Raw genomic sequence first — 17,623 nt, 5'->3', positions numbered from 1 at the left:
ATTGTGGTTTAGGCAGTCTGTTTCTATAATGGATGGTATTCACGAATAATAATTTGAAGCGAAAGGAATGAAATAAAATGTTAAGAATAGTATTAATTGATAATTATCATACAAATTTACGTCCTTCCAATTCATAGCTTAATTCATTTGCTTTCACACAAGATTTGTAGTGATGTAGCCATTTTCAAATTGTGTGGCACAAGTATGCAAATACGCACGAACATAATGGCCGGCGTTTCCCGTAAAACCGTCAAATCCGACCTTCTTTCAGGCGCGGACATTATTTCTGCGTTCTTGAATATTAAAAAAATAACAACAATGGCGTACAATTAAAAGGTATTTATTGTAACCGGCCGGCGTAAGGTCGAGCGGAATAATTTCAGCCAAAAATGTATCCTGCGAAATATCACGAATTTTTCGCTCAAGGACACTTTAATATGCACGCTGTTATCGTGTATTGTTTTAATGTAACACTTTCCTTTTTTAAATTAATATTCAATGTTTGCGGACAAACAAGGCGGGGATTTTATAGTAAATGTCAAGTGTTAGTATGATGAAGTGATATTGGTAAATAAATATCCGTACGTCATACTATATTGTTTAGCAAATAATTTGTATCGTAATTAGAGCAGTGATAGAACAATGTTGCGCAAGATCGCGTAGTATACGTGGGGGGAGGGTGGTGTGCGTGGGGCGCCTATTTCAAAAAAATAAGTAAACTCAAGAACTAAATTATCATATCACAACCAGTGTTGCCAACAGTCATTTACAAAAATATGCCAGGCCAGATAGGGGTAAGAAAATAAGCCAGATGGCAGAATAAAATGACAGATTTTTCAAATTTGAAAAAGTGTCTAGAAATTAGCATTTAAAAAAAATATATAAACAACACTTTTACAAGAACAAGGAATGAAAAAGAATTTAGTATTTTACAATTAATAGAACCGATCTCAAAATTTAAAATGAATGCAGGTAAAAAATTTGGTCGTCATTTTGTGTAACATTTAGTATATTAATTATAAGACGTACGAATATATTAATGTATATTTATCTGTTGGCAGGTGGCACTGCCACCTAGTGTTTTTCCTAGTGAGATAATATAGAATACGTAAGACCAGCACGTTGATTTTAAATCCGGTATAATGTTCTAGCTTTATTATGAGGAGTTTTAAGCTGTGTACGGTGTTGAAAATCACTAGATATAACGCCATATGCCACATGGAAATTTTGCAAGCTAGATGCTTATTCAAAATGAAGAAAGAAAGAAATCTAGTTCAACAACTGGTAGACCCGGGATTTGAAACCGAGACCTTCGACTTACCAAATTATGATGATATTATACTCTTTTAATAATTTTATTTTATAGTGTTTTTTACCCCTGTTGTTCAAAGAAAGTACGCGAATTCGCAAAAAAAGTTTTGTTATCCGAGATGGGGGGGGGGTAAGTTCCACACCAGTAGGCAAAACAATACTACAATATTATTAAGCAAATTCAATAATCGGCCATACATTCCAAACAGTTGGAGCGGTTTCGGGCATTTAACCAGTTTACTTCGCTATATTTTCCGGTTCACTATATAACTATGAAACATATAATGTAGGCAGGTACTGACTGTCGTTATTATAAGTTGCAACTTTTACGGTATGTGTCAGATTAATAATTAAATTTGCTGTAATCATATTTATTAGTATCAGGTTTTAAACTTATGCAGATAGATTTATTTGCCAAGGCCCCACTGAAGTAATTACGCTTCCAATTATTGTTAAACTCTTAAATAATAGTTTTTATACAGTTACGAGTTAAGATAAGTTAAAAAGTCATGCATGCAGCATGTATGCCTTCACCGAAGGAGTTTCAGGCATACACCAGGTCAAAACGGAGGCTACTGAGGAAAATTGAAAACGGAGGCCTTGCAGTTTATTTTTGTGGTTTTCTTTTCTAATGGATTTGTTGAATGTTGTAATATAAAAGGTTTATAAGATTTCCCATAAATTATGTTCTAAACTCTTTTTAGTATTAAGAAAGTTCTTTGGGAAGGCGGCCAAGATGCACATCAGATTATAGATGGAAAATCCTAAATAATTGTGTTATTATGTTATCAATTATTAAATAGATAAACACAAAAATACGTACCTAAGTGTGCAATTTCAAAACAACTTGACATTAAAAGTACCTACTCTAAAATATCTCAATAATTACAATTATACTGAAAAGTTTATTATAGTAAATTATTGTAATTCAACACCACAAACTGTTTCGCTTTTGTATGACTGCAGAAAGTGTATACAGTAGGGTGAGTGAATGGCGTGGATAAATGAGAGGGGCAGGGGTTCAAGTGACGTCAGCACACCCGCCCATGACCTCTTGCGGTCAGCAGAGGCAAGCTCAACGCCCCTGTGAATAAATACATAAAAAAAATATCTGCATTTTCCAACGCCGATTCATGTAATCGCATTTTTTCATATTAATATGCTTTATGAAATATTTTAGTTATTGATTTGGTCGTCGATAACAATAGTGGGGGTATATTTTATACCTATTATATGTATTTAAATATTTTTTATTCAAATGAATAATACACAAGATTTAAGAATGTTGCATCCGTTATTGAATAATATACATGATTTTTCCTCATACATACTAGAAAAATGCAAAGGTTATGAGTTTATGTCCCATTCGGTGTACTTACATATTTTTTTATGTAGATTTTCTGAATTACAAACCATTATGTAGGTATTAAATGGCCAAATACTTGACCAAACATAATATGGGTAGCAAAATAATTTTGCTAATTTAAAAATTACTGAATTTAAAAAAAATATATATGTAGGTATGTGTCCACATACATATTTAGGTAAGTATTTATTTTTAATAGTATTTTCAGAATACTCGGATATATAGTGTCATTCATTGTTATTGTTTATAAAATTGCCCAAAACTCAAGTCGTATCGCATTGTAATATAATTCTGATATTGTTATACTTGTGTTTTAAAGATTTTCTTAAACCCGATAAATAAAAATCATCACACGGCTCTGCTAAAGAAAATGTGAACATTTTGTCATAGTAATAAATCATATGAAAATAAATGTAATGCTGGTGTTTTATTTTAATAGTGCTGTGACGTTTATTATTATATACTATAATTACATCAACAGCATTAAGGTTGAGTTAAATATATCAGTTTTATTGAACATACATAATTTTAAAAACTTCTGAGAAATATACAACCACTAGGGAAAAAAAATAGAAAGACGACACTGTCGTGTATGTACATGTCCTGCGACTAAAGAATTTAGACTGTGGATCGTCTTGTACAACTCCGTATGCAGTTCGATTTTAGAATCGAAAGATTGTACGTGTGATCAGATTGGTAACAAGTTCATTATTTGGCAACCCAAAAACAAAGTGACGGCTCGCATTCTGGTTTGAAGTCTGTTGCTCTGTTTACATAAAACTGACTAGGAATATCTTTATTTTCCCCACGATGGTGGAGCGGTTATGCGTCAGGCTTATAATATCGTGGGTCCCAGGTTCGAATCCCGGGTCTAGCAAATTCACATGTTGTTTTTCAACATGTGTTTGGATTCAGTGTATGGACCTAATATGTAGCTAACATCATTTTCTCGTAAAAACAAAAATCTGTTAATATAATCTCCACCATGTGGAAGTCTATATGATCTTAGGATCGAACATGGTAAAAAAAACTTTCTATGTTTATTTATATATCATTTGTATATTCAAATTTCTGCTTTGAAACGGCAATATGCGAAATGTCAAATAATAATGTAAGTATTCAATGCTTGATGTGCAGATTTTTGTCAACATCTTTAACAATATCTAAATTTAAAAGATGGACTTACCATATTTGTGCACAAACCCATCGATTTGCAGGTTTGTATTAAGTATATTAAATGTATTTATATCGACTTACCGCAACTTTTCCAAGGAGGTGCCCCCACTGCCATTGCCAAACCGACAAAATACTCTCCCGACCTCCGTCAACTGCCAAGACATAACTGCCGCCATTCTGAAAAAAACGTAAACAATATTATTTATTGATTCAATTATTTTATATTTAAGTCTGAATCCGCAAAGATTTTGCAATGTAATATTATTTTTAATGAAAATAAATAGTTTTCAGAAACCTCTGAAACATGCCAATATGTATGTTCAATAAAGAATGTTACAATATTATGAATTATTCGTTGAATAATAAAATAGTATATTATTTTTTATATATTTTTATTATTATTTAATTATATTTTTTTAATTGGCTCTACAATCTTTGGAAAGAGAAATTGATGTTAGCCACTTGCTTAACCTATTAAGTCCACGCTCTCGATTAAAACACACAATGTAATATGTAATAACTAAATATTATTTAAAATAACACCTTTAACATCATAAACTATAAGTTAGCAATGTCATATCATGTTAGTAATATATCATAAATGATTGATTTAAATAACAAAGAACTTTCATCAAAGTCGTGTCTATAATATTATGTAATTTTCAACACCTCAGATGATGTAATTAACAGAAATTATTCGCAAGACAGACAGTTAGTTAAATTAGACTAGTAGTTTAATGATAATACCCTTCGCCAGTAAAGTGAAAAATCTTCAAATCCCATCTGTTTTTTTTTTTTTTATTTAATATTTATTGGTTTGATAATATTATGTTTATGAGGTTTATCAAAATTCTGTACCTTTTTATAATGGGTTAAAACAATTCAAACAATAAAGAAGTTTGAAATAATATTACTAAAAACTAATTAGGTAGGTAGATACTTTTACAAAATAAGTGGTTATAAAAACTCTTATTTCTGTATGCGTCAGAAAGGGCATCGCGCCCTTATGTGCAGTGCAAACGCCGTACCAAGAGACAGGCTGGTGCTTTTTTTTGTCTGATTATCTTCATATGTTGAACAAATTCATCTAATAGGATGATATCTGAGAATGAAAATTTCGTCGCATAGACTTTTGAAAATATATGCATATTATTATATGACATACTGTTTGGATTTATTGTTCTTTTTCTCTGATACTATATCCCTGTGTGGACCTTAGCCTACTCAAGTAGATGTCTCCTCACGCTCAGTCCTCGGTCAATAACTTCTGTTTCTTTGTAGGCCATCAAGGTACCGAATTCGCAACCTTCTCGTACTTCGTATTCCTTCTGTGGGTCTATTCTATACAAAAGGCAGCTATTGACGGCTAAAGTGATAAATATTATCACTTTATAATATTTATGTATTGAGGTATTATAATTCTTACAATAAGTTAGCCGTCTAAATTGTAAAACTGTATATCTCGCTCTAAAAGTACCACACCGACAAGAAAGGGGCTGTTAGCACTTTTTGACAGTTTACTCGGTTAACTTATTGTAACAATTAACCGCGTCAATATATAAATATGATAAACTACTATCGATAGCCGCCGATAGCCGCCTTGTATATAGGATAGTTTCACTGGTGTACTAAATTTGAGACCGTGCTTGAAACTAATAATTGTCACATGGCCGGCCCATTGCAGTGTTTTGGTTTTGATACTTCTGACGGGGCTCATCAAAAAGCATGTACAGAATTTATTGTTAGGGGGTTTATTATTTACCAATTAATAGTCAAGATTATATTATATTCTTAAATTGATTTTGGCCCAATTATGGCACTTATATAACCGTCGGTTGTGGGTGACATTTCTGCGATCCGAAAACGTCGCACGTTATTTATAATGGGGTCGTAGCACGATTCCGTGCCTGAGCGATTTCCTCGCCAAGATAAAGAAAATTTAAAGAGGGAGAGCGATGTAAAAAAAAAACACCTGGGAGCTGGATGCATAATATGTAAACGCAAAGAGGGGGGTGTCCCATCTGACATGGGGTTAACGAAAAGTCTTGCGCTGTGCAGTAGCGGTGCAATATGAGTAAATTATTAACACTATTATATTGTATATTCGTAATATGGCATATTATTTTATCTTGTGGTTAATATAGTCATTTATTGTTATTTCGATCCAAAAAATAAGTAAATGCCTACGTTACAAATATCAAATAATATTAATTTGATACCTACTGCAATATGTCATGAAAAATGTAGGTATATTGCAATGAATTATTTACACAAATAATATTCCAAAAAACGCCAATTAAATACTCTTGCTAAATATAATATTATTTTGAAGGCTATGGATATATATTTATTTAAATATTTTGATAATACATATTACAATCGACTATAAATAATACAAATTTACATAATATTTAATCAAAAATATATACAATATGCAATTACATATTCATCTCTGACGTCTACTTACAATATGATTATTAACTTAGAAAAATTGAATTAGCTACCTATCTGATTTTAGTACACGTAAAAAACTGTTTTTTTGAAGACTTCTAAATTGCTACTATTTCGAAAATAAAATTATTTGTGTTTATCATCAGTACAAAATTAATAAAAAAAACTTTCAGATGCCTAAAAATGGTTTATAGCGGTTCTCTGTTTCTGAAAATATTTAAAATACAACGTTGATATTAGGTAGGTATATATATATCTTTAAAAAAATATTATTTTATTTATATTTTACAGTTCTATAATTTATTACGGTTGCAGTACCTATTTAATTTGGGTATTCAAATAGTATGTAGAAGAGATAGGCTAAATGAAAACTATAACAGAAAATTCGACACATATTCATAATTTATTAAAATACACAAAGTCGAAAGCTCACTTCACTTCTATATTATATACGAAAATGTTCATGTGTAAGAAAGCTAAGTAAAACGTCTAGGACCACGACTTGCGTGATGTCGGGGTATTTCACAACATTCTGATCGTGTCAACTAGCCACCCTGTTGCCCACACGGTGCCCTCAAAATGGCACACTTTAAAATGTATTTAAAGTTATTAAATACACCAAATTAGTCCATTATAAATTTAAATGCAAGGATTGATATTTCCATAAACATATCGTTCAACGCGGTGGTCTTGTTTTGTGTAGGGTAATTCCTTAGGAAATAAATTGAAAGTTCAAATTTAATCGGGACTGAAATGAGTTGCATATATTTTATATAATGGCATTAGATACAATTATGTTAATAATAATTGTGTATCAACTTACCATGACCTCATAAATATTTCTCATTAGTAACACAAATCGAAATTAATAACAAAACTCTATAATAATATAAAAGTAGTTTTTTAAAGAGCTGATCAAAAATATTATGAATGGTTTTATCCAATTAGCTTTCTTTTTAAAAGAGATCTTTGTTTAGATTACCGAAAAAACCTATTTTAAAAAGTTAATCGTGCCCTTTTTTGAATAATAAAATGCCTAATTCTTGTCAAATTTGGGATCATTAATTTTACTAATGGTTTTATAAATGCGTTTAAACATTAATAAATCTAAAAAATCTTAAGACCACTGCACATGGATGTACTGACATATTACTATATTCTAAAACATTAGAGTGAGAGGTATAAAAGAATATTATTTTATGTAATAAAAATACTTTGTGCAGTCATCAACTGTTTACAATAAATATAAAGGATAATAAGATGTATCTATAGTATAAGATAATATGGCTTCAAAATTATATAAATAGATTATCTACAACGTTTAAGGAATGTCCAAGGTTATGCTCTGAAAAGCTACATTTTGACCTACGCTGAGCATGTGGGCCGTTAATGCTTCTATCGTAATGCATAAATTTAAGCTTTTCGTTTACTGTTTTTGTTTCTGATACCTGTGCATCAACTGTTGATTCTTCTAAAGTATATAACTAATCATTGGTGATAATAATTGGGAGGACAATATCAGTGTTCGATCAAATTGCTTTGTATATACATATATTTCACTTATGCGAGGGTGAATTTATGTAGACGTTGTTTTATAATTTCTTACAATAATGTCCTTCTTACTCATTGGGTTGATTTCTCGCAACACGTTCTTATACTAATTAATCTCTTATTTATTTTTTGACTTATACTATTATTATTATATTATTTGACAAAATAACATCTTATAAAATAAACAAATTTGATTTAAATAACGTTTGCCGAGGAAACGAGAGATGGTAATAATTTAATAATTATTTACGTATATTGAGTAATCAAACCATAATCAAACGTTGTCTCATTTAATATTGACTTCAATATTTTTGACATTATTATGGATACCGTAACTATTAATTTGTTCATTAATTATATTATGCCATTTAAGAAAAAAAAAGACATATAAATTTTTAAAATATATCCTGTACAATACCAGTGAATTGTTATCTACGCACAGATGCGTGCTAATAATTAAAAAATCTTTCGAGTTTAACAGTTAATAATTTGATACAATTAGAGTAAAGGTATATTTTTCTTTTTGAATGAATATTTATGTTCTGCTCACGGTGTTGAAATACATGCCTTTCTTCTGACCTCATTTTATTTCAAACGTCTGGTAAACTGGGTCTACGCGAAATCATAAAATAAATTTATTTCTACGAATGATTGATATACCTCCCACATAAAGATTCTTATTTGATAAATGCTTTTTAGAAATCTAATCCGCTAAAGACACGTATACGTATGTTTAATGACGAAATTATAAACATTATTCAGATATTTTACAGAACAACCCAATAAACAGTTAAATTTTATGCTATCACCTATTATTATCCTAAAACATTTTTGAAAACGCAGCAATTTGTTTTTTAATCTCATTTAGTGCTAACAAAGCGACTGGCGCATTTGCAGTAGTTGGCCATTAGTTATAGTTAACATGCTATTTAAATGTGGTAATTAAAAAGTAATTAACTGGTCTGCAGTGAATGTATTAAGTGACACTTTTTTATTTTTTAGCACTTTCACTCCGATTTTTTGAGTCCCCAAATTACTTCAATTTGAGTAGACCACAATATTTATATTACTTCCATAATTACAGATAATATCACTTTTAAAAACGCGTTGTCTATCCATCACCACAAATTATTTATAATGTCGCTTAATACTTTCTATATAATCTATATATAACAAATCACAATTATTATTCTACAAAACTATTAAATCGCCACATTTGTGTACGTAGTTTTAATGAGAAATAAATGCATTTTTCCTCACTAATTACTACGAAAATATAATCTGAAAACACGACACTGCCACTTATCTGCCAAACTAATAGGAGTCTGATTGTCATTTGTTTTCTTTCGCTAACCGATTATATTTTATTTGACGTATCAGCATATTTTCAAATTTAGAATTAGCGGAAATCATCGAAAAATGATGTGACATTTCTATTAGCATAAAATAATCAAGTAAAATGGGTTTTCTACAATATACCCCGTTTACACGTGCATTGACAGTAAGAAAATGTATGGGTAAACATGTAGATATTATCCTGCAGTTGGAAAAATGCATGGATGAATCAAACAAGCTTGGAAGCTTCTGAATTTTTATGTGGCAGTAAGATTTTTTCGATCTGCGCCTGCGCAGTAGAACAATATTGGCGAACCTGCCGGCAAAAAAACGAATTTTCAGGTTGACCGATTTTCACTAGCAGCTGTCAAATAGTACGAAATAGTACCATAAAGTAACAACATCGCGTCTCGCTCACTCTTAAAGAAGTTAGTTTTTAGAGAGAGTGAAAATGACGTGTCATAAATGTGTTTGAATATCAGCCAAAAATCATTATTTAATATCGACAATTGATGGCACTACAACCATTGGAGTGGTAATGCGGAGCACGTATCATATTATGAATGTCGTGTCAAATCGCTAATATCTCTAAAATGAATAATTTTATTATAACGCTAAGAGTAAGTATCACATTATTATTATAATACGCACTAGAGAAATAATAAATAATTACAAGATAAAAAGAACTTTTTATATACTTACGACGTTTTTAAATTTTCTGTTGATTCATATAAACTTGACTTGACTAGCTTAAATGATCAAAAAAAATATGTACTTGATCATTTTGACATTCATATTGATTTCCATAGTAAGGCACGAATATATTAATAATTTAATTGCTAGGACCATCCGCTTAGCAACCAATAATGGTGTCAAAATAACTTTTCATACAAATTAGAATTAACTGAAAATTCTACTTAAAGATGGCTAAAAGTATTAAAAAAATGCATTGGCATCGTGTTCTGATATATTCTAAAAGTTTCAAATGTCTAGCTAGTCGAAAAGTTAGTTAAAAATCGATTGCAAGATTTGTACCGGACAAATAAGAATACGAGCTAAGAAAAACGTTGTAAAAATAAAGCTGTATGTGTACGTTTATATAGTATTGAAAATATTTTTACAAAACAGTGTTATAATGGCATCTGGTAGCTGTTGAAAAACATCGCGTGCCAAAAATCTGAAGTTTATCATTTTTAAATATTTAAAAAATATTAACAAAATATCTCTTACTGCTAAAAATATGAGAGAAAATGTGGAGGTTTTTTTTATAAAAAATATTTTATATTTTCAGTTAATGGATGGATTATTTATATGTATAAATATAGAAGTTTTTTATATTGATTTATCCACAGAACAGATTAATAAATATAATTCCGATAGGCTATATTCCAATCAGTATCTTTTGATACAGGGTTTTGAATGTGCAAGTGTCCTACGAAAATGATCCACGCATTATGGACGTGCTATAGTGTGTGCTGCAACCTTCAATACACAAATATTAAATGAGCATTAATGCATAAACCGAGAGCAGTTGTCAGTATTCGATGTACGACGTATTATTCACACGTGTTTAAAACACAATCACTGCTAACCCTTTAATTACCTTTTAATTACCACATTTAAATAACATGTTAATTATATCTAATGGCCAATTACTCCAAACGCGCCAGTCGCAGCGTTAACACCAAATGAGTTAAGTTTATCCCGAATTCGTCCGCACTCGAGAACAGTTGCCTGCTTCTCCTTACCCGTTAGGTATTTGAGTTCCCTGGATTTATCATAATATCTATATATTATTATGTGCAGCTATAAGGATTTGATTAACTTAAATAATCCTCACAAAATATACATTAAATAATGCAATTAAGTGATTAGTGATATGATAGTATTAGTATATATATATGTAAATAAATGCATTAATATTTTATAATTCGATGGCTAATTATACAATTAATAACGCTAAGAAATTGTTGATAACGATGTCGATAAATTGTTTATCGAGTCGCGCATGAAGGTCTGTTATTTTCTCCAATTTTATTTTATGCACGTGACTTAATGAAAAAGTATGCAAAACAGGCTAAAAGCACGTTATACTATAATTAAGGTCGCGGGAGCAACCTCATGGTCATTATTTTTTCCATTTAATATAGGTAGGGAGCTGATTGAAAACTTTTAACGAGAGCCTTACGTCTGTGCCCAGGTTTACGCACAGTAATAATATTCGCAAAATATAATATTATTATTGGCTTCGGAAGTGTCTATTTTTGTACAAAACACAAAGAAAATACGTGTTTGTTTGTTTATTTATTTTTTGTTCTCCGCAATTTCTAGGTATATATGGACAGGCTATTAGACTTTCGTTCAATCCCCTATATAGAAGGTATTATAAATAGAAGACATAATAATAATATGAACTGAAAAAAATGTTTTTTTAATCAGAATACTTCATATTGCATACATCGTGCAAAAATAAAATATCGACAGTGTTTAGGAAAAAGGGCGTAACCCTCAATTTTTCGAAAAGTGCTTTTATTAGATATTAACAATGTATACAACTAAATACACATTCTATAAAAAGGAAGTAAGCCACAAATGCCGAATTAATATCTAAATTCAGGTTTTAATTGAGATTAATTAATTTTTAATTTATGGAAAAAAGCATTTATCCACAATTTTAATGATTTTTCTGTAATAACTTCTTTAATTATTATTAGATCAAAAATATATTACACCAAATCATCAATCATCATGCACCCAATGTATATGGCTATTTAAAAAAAAAATGTTAAACTAAAAACTCTCAAAAAACGTTTTTTGCCTCTCCTGTAAAATTTGTTCAGTGAGGGTTACCTCCTTTTTCCTAAACACAGTCGATATAATATGTCGTCTTAGGCAAATTATGACGAGTGAAAAACTGATATTTTTTTTTATTATGAGAGTTTATGGCGATAAACAACTCAATCCGTGTTAGCATATTGATCAGCGATATTCAATAACTAACCGAAATTACAAATTCGTAATATCCATTTCCCGTAGTGTTCAATTATGGTAAGCCCAGTAAATAGCTGACTGCGATGATTATTTCCGCCATATCCATTTTTCCACAAAGTCAGCTATATCCGATGATGCAAACTCCATATAGTAGCTGACTCAATTATAATAATTATTTCCTAAATATTATTTTTATTGTGAGTACGTCAATAACTAGCAGATCATAATTCATTAGACATGTCACTCGAATATAAGTTCCCGGTCTGTTATTGTCTCAGTCTCTGTATCGCTCCGCACAATATCTCATTCTACCGAGACTCGGACCTCGGAATAGTATCATAAGTATTGTAACATAACAACTGTAACATACTCTTGTACCGACTGTTTAAGCTGAAAATTCTACCTACATTCATCGGAGCAACCACCAAATCACGACTTTTTCATCCACCATCCATTACTACCACAAGTTTAATCCTTAAGTTTCTCCGTGTAAACCGTGAAAAGAAACTCCATTGTTTCAACACTTTCTTTCACAGAGCTTAACAAAAGTATACATGAACCTCTTTTGAAGAATTTACCAATTATGGTGCATTTATATTCATATTACTAAAGCTAATAATATGAATATAAATGCACCATAATTATTTAAATAAAATTCTAATACTATTAAACGAACTAATTAAATTACTTACCAACTGAGAAAATGCAACGGCGGCGACGCCAATTTCAAATTCTCCCATCCCAAACACATAAAGTGTCTGTAATGTCTCCGTACTCCAGATGCGAATATGTGCTTGAGTCTTTCTTCCCCTACCAGCTCGTTGACCAGACGCCACCAATTCCCGTGAAGGATGCAGTTCCATGCTAAAAAGATACAAAAATACCCATTTAATTAGACATTCATGGACGACTTGTTTTAATGGAGGGTTGGGTTAGGTTAGGTCAGATTTCTAATAAGAATTAGGATTGTCATATTTACGGTGAAGCTTCCAAACGATATTGAATAATTAATGCTCGTAGATTTTTTGAAAGATTAAATAAATCTTAGTAATAATTCACTACTTCTTTTATTCTACGAATAAATCACAAGATTTGAGAATGTAACATTCTATATATTGAACACACATAATTTGAAAACAAACTAACATATTATTATCTTACTAACGCAATTTGATAAACATTTCCTCTAAGGTCTACTAGTTAAAATCGTCGTAATTAAGTCGTATACCCGTGGCTTAATTTAAAAAGCACACTGGCGCGAATCCGGTAAGTTACAAGTTCAAGTCTCATCGGGTGTCGTGTTTTTTTTTTTCCTAAAATGATTCTTTTTCTATTGTAGTAACGTACGTACAGCTGTACGAAATCTGGTGAATCTAGGTCGAATTTGTCTAACAAAATTCACAGTTTATCAAAATGAATGCAAACCTAAACCAACTATATTCAGTACCGATTAAAATACATATTTTACACTCAGTAGATATAATATACTCTACTTAATGTAAGTATACATTCTTTAAGTTAGCATTGTATTTAGGTACTTATTTCTATAAAAATACACATAATAATTATCTGTTGATATCAATATACTTCAAGATACTGTGTATATTAAGATGAATTTATTAATATTAGTGGTAATAAATAAGGTACAATGTGTTTTGATATTGATTGAAACAAATATAACTTAATAAGGTATTCAAGTCAAAATTTAATATCATAGGTTTCATAAATTTAAAATGATCAATCTTTTTCGCCTCAATTCCACTGAATATTAATTAAGGCCACTAATTTCTTTTATTTTTAAGTTTGAATGATTGACTATTAAAGAGGTCAATGGATTAACACTATTAAACTGTACTTAAATTTAATGACTTCCAGTAGTATTTCTGAATGTGCATGATTGATTTAGTCACAAGAAAGACATTTAGTTCGATAATTAGCAGTCGAAATATTTTATATAAATTATAAGTCAAAGGTGAAATTCGACCAATTTTAAAATACAACACTTCAGTAGATTTGTATACGTTGTAGTTATTTTACATCTTGATGAGTAGATATTTTGAAAGTGCGACAATTCGAGTAATAAATACTGACCATTGAATATCCTCAGTGTGTCCAATGTAATGCCGTTGTGTTTCTTCATCCCTATCGTACATGATGGCGACAGCAGCAACGAAGTAAAGAAGTTCTCCGGTCGGCAGTACCCACAAATTCCTGCGGGAGTCTGTTCCTCGGTAACCATAACTGAATTATCACAACTTAAGGAGGTTGATTGGTTTCTATTCGCAACTATATTGAAGTAAATTACCAATTGAATCCTAAGTATACTAGTCTCCGCATTGAGAGAATCTTTTACAAGAATGGTTTACAAGAATGGATATTAGTAATTTGTTCAATCCATTGTCTTATTTCTGGATCAAACACTGTGACGCAAGTAAAATAAATAAATATATATATATATATATATATATAAAGACTATAAACTTTTAAGTATTATTATCATACATAGATTAATAGCGCCTGTATACGTGCATGGATTTATTTTCACCAATAGTGTGTATTTTAAACTATCGCGATAATGACTGTTTACACGTAAAAGTACTGACTGTCTCGCCAAAGATTAAGCGAGACGCGATGTTGTCATTTTATGGTACTATTTGACAGGTCGTAAAAAAATTGTTACCCAAAATTAGTATCTGCGCGGTGTAGTTTGTTTTTTTACCGACAGGGTCATTACTATCGTTCTACTGCACAGGCGCAGATATTGTACGGTCAAATTGTCGCGTGAAAATTCAGAAGCTTCTGAACTTTTTTAATTCATGCATGCAATCTTGCAATTTGCACGATAATACGTGTTTACACGTGTATTTTTTTGTTATGACCGCGATAATATGTACTGTCACCAGTAAATCCGTGCACGTGTAAACAGGGTATAACTTATTTTTTACATGCTGAGTTGAAATATCGTCATCAAAGGATACACCCACTCCAACTGCAGCTTCTTGTCAGGTGGTGAGTTTTCTACAGGAGCATGATGAATGGGAGGATAGAAGGTCCTTCGAAGTCCCCGGATTGTGATTCGAACCGGTTCCTCTTTTAAAACTTCTAAAAGCGTGTAGTCTAAATTAGAAAAGATAACGAAATTTGGTCTTAATACACACATCAATATCATGCAATTTAAATCCTACCTAAGTAATTGCCGAAAAGTGCTTTATAATTTTATATGCTTACAATTAATGTGAGTAGGTTTTTAATTTATTTAAAATTAAATAATCTTATTACACAGTTTAGTCAAAATCATCTATGAAATGTTTTTTATTTAATTCTAATGTCATATAACTATTTTACGAGAGATAAAAGGCAAACTTTTAAATCGATTACAAATGAATTTGTAAATCAAAATATAGATATTATATTACCACATAGATAGACAATAATTATTACCACTATATTTTAATATTTTTACTATAATTTTTAATTTTGATGTAATGTTTATAGGATTTAAATTATTTTGCCACATTAAACGTATTGAGCTACCATATAATTTTACCACGTCAATGAATATACCATTATACATTTTTTTTCTAAGAAATAAAAAAAATACTATTGTCAGTACTTATATAATTAATCTACGTATTCCATTTTCTGTCACAGTTTAAAAAAATATGTTAGACAAATTTAAAACTCACATGTATATTATTTATAACATTAGTAAACTATACAATATATTAAAAGTATGAGTATAAGCAGTATAAACAATTAAAAAGAATTTGTGGCTTGAATGTATTAAATTACTATTACATTATTTAGGTACTTCACAGTATTCGTTATATATCATTGTTTGTTTGAATAAAAATAATATAAAATTTAATGATTCTATATAAATCTTACGCAAAAATTGCATTTCATAGTATAGTTAGGTACCTACCTACTGCGTTTCAAGGAACCTCAATCGTGCATATTTATAAGGTTAATCACCCTAGATTGAAAGACAAATAAACCATAAAACATTTCATGTTGTTGACAAATGAAAAGTGAAAACGAGATAATAATAAAAACTCGCGCGTAAAATGAACGTTAAAATCCCGCCTAATCTTTGGCCGATCGCAGTGCTACGGGGACAGAAACTTGAATGAATAGACAAGGGGGAAACCGGAAACCGTATATCTACTGGGTATAACGTTGCGGCACAGAGCGTTCACTCACACGGGTGGTTTGGCTATACTATGTTTCGTTAGAGTTAAAATAATTATAAACATATTTAAATATTGTATATTTATTTTGAGCTAATAGTGTAGTTTATTTTATATATCTTATGTTACGTACTAAGAGTTCACGTATAAAACTACTTTTTTTTAATATTCATTACATAATTACATATTATGGAACTAAAACTAATAGTATAATATTCAAGATCGGCGATTTTTGATATCGCTAATTTATAGAGAATGGATCAGGTTTCTGAATAGAAACTATAATAATTTTATAAAATTATAACTAACTATTTTTTACTATCATATTTTTAAATAATTATAATAATAATATTAAAAAACCAGCCTACAACAGTTTTCATATGTGGTTAATTTAATTTTAAATTATTCTCCTGAAAATTGTTATCGACTAATAAATTGTCTTAGTATGCAGTAAGATATTTTTTATTCTATTGAATAAATGTTAGATTGAATATTTTTACAAGGACATCTCATTTAAAATTGTTTCCAATAAAATTAATATATTTGTTTATTCAATGAGTAATCCAAAAGATTTGAAAAATAGGATTATTAATAATTATTATTGAACATAAATAATTTGAATCACATTGAAAAAATAAATATATGCTCGTATTACGATGGTTGTGGATTCAAGTCTTCTTCAGTGTAATAAGAAGTTAGACTTTCTAAGTTTTATAATATTTGATAGAAGCGATTAGTTACCCGAACTCCTCAGGATTTCGCTTTCCGGCGCATATAGCACTCTTGGGCGGCTTTTGCTGCGGGCTCTTCTCGCTCTGGGCGGGTCCTCGGCGAGGGCTGCTCGAGACCTCGACCTTCGAAGAGGAGATTCTCCACCCGCCGCGACACCTCCCCCGCCCACCGCGCCGCTGATGCCGACGCCGCCACCCACCCCGGCGCCGACGCTGCCGACGCCCAGGTAGAACGTCTCCACGTCTGCAAACTCGTTGCGTAGTTGCGAAAAACTACGAACCTAGTAAGTGAAAGGTAAATATCAATATAATCCATCTCGCATGCATCCCTTAAAATTTATGTACAAGCTAATGACAACAGTTATATAACACTAAATTTTAAAAACCAATTACTCAATAAATAAACTGATACAATAGTATTGTTGAGTTGATGATTAAATGGTAGTGCATGACAACCAAGTTGAATAAATTGATTTCAGTGTAAATGTTCCATTGTAACATTTCAAAATTCTGTATGAAGA

At 30.7% G+C, this 17,623-nt stretch overlaps 1 protein-coding gene across 1 annotated transcript in view; it reads right to left on the bottom strand.

Moving 5' to 3' along the window:
* DCX-EMAP (Doublecortin-domain-containing echinoderm-microtubule-associated protein) overlaps positions 1-17,623 on the bottom strand; it is a 79,948-nt gene that overhangs the window by 8,243 nt on the left and 54,082 nt on the right. The window contains exons 5-9 of the mRNA XM_085957681.1: positions 17,113-17,383; positions 15,160-15,298; positions 14,273-14,422; positions 12,874-13,045; positions 3,935-4,030 (exon numbers count right to left, since the gene is read on the bottom strand). Coding sequence (XP_085813807.1) covers positions 3,935-4,030; positions 12,874-13,045; positions 14,273-14,422; positions 15,160-15,298; positions 17,113-17,383 — 828 coding nt within the window. The remainder of the gene's footprint in view (positions 1-3,934; positions 4,031-12,873; positions 13,046-14,272; positions 14,423-15,159; positions 15,299-17,112; positions 17,384-17,623) is intronic.

Source organism: Rhyacophila brunnea, unplaced genomic scaffold, assembly GCF_057557595.1.
Source record: "Rhyacophila brunnea isolate RB1 unplaced genomic scaffold, BYU_Rbru_1.0 scaffold_7, whole genome shotgun sequence".
In the NCBI taxonomy this organism is placed as follows: Eukaryota; Metazoa; Arthropoda; class Insecta; order Trichoptera; family Rhyacophilidae; genus Rhyacophila; species Rhyacophila brunnea.
The sequence above is the reverse complement of the archived record's forward strand: the minus strand, read 5'-3'. Positions and strand labels throughout refer to the sequence as shown.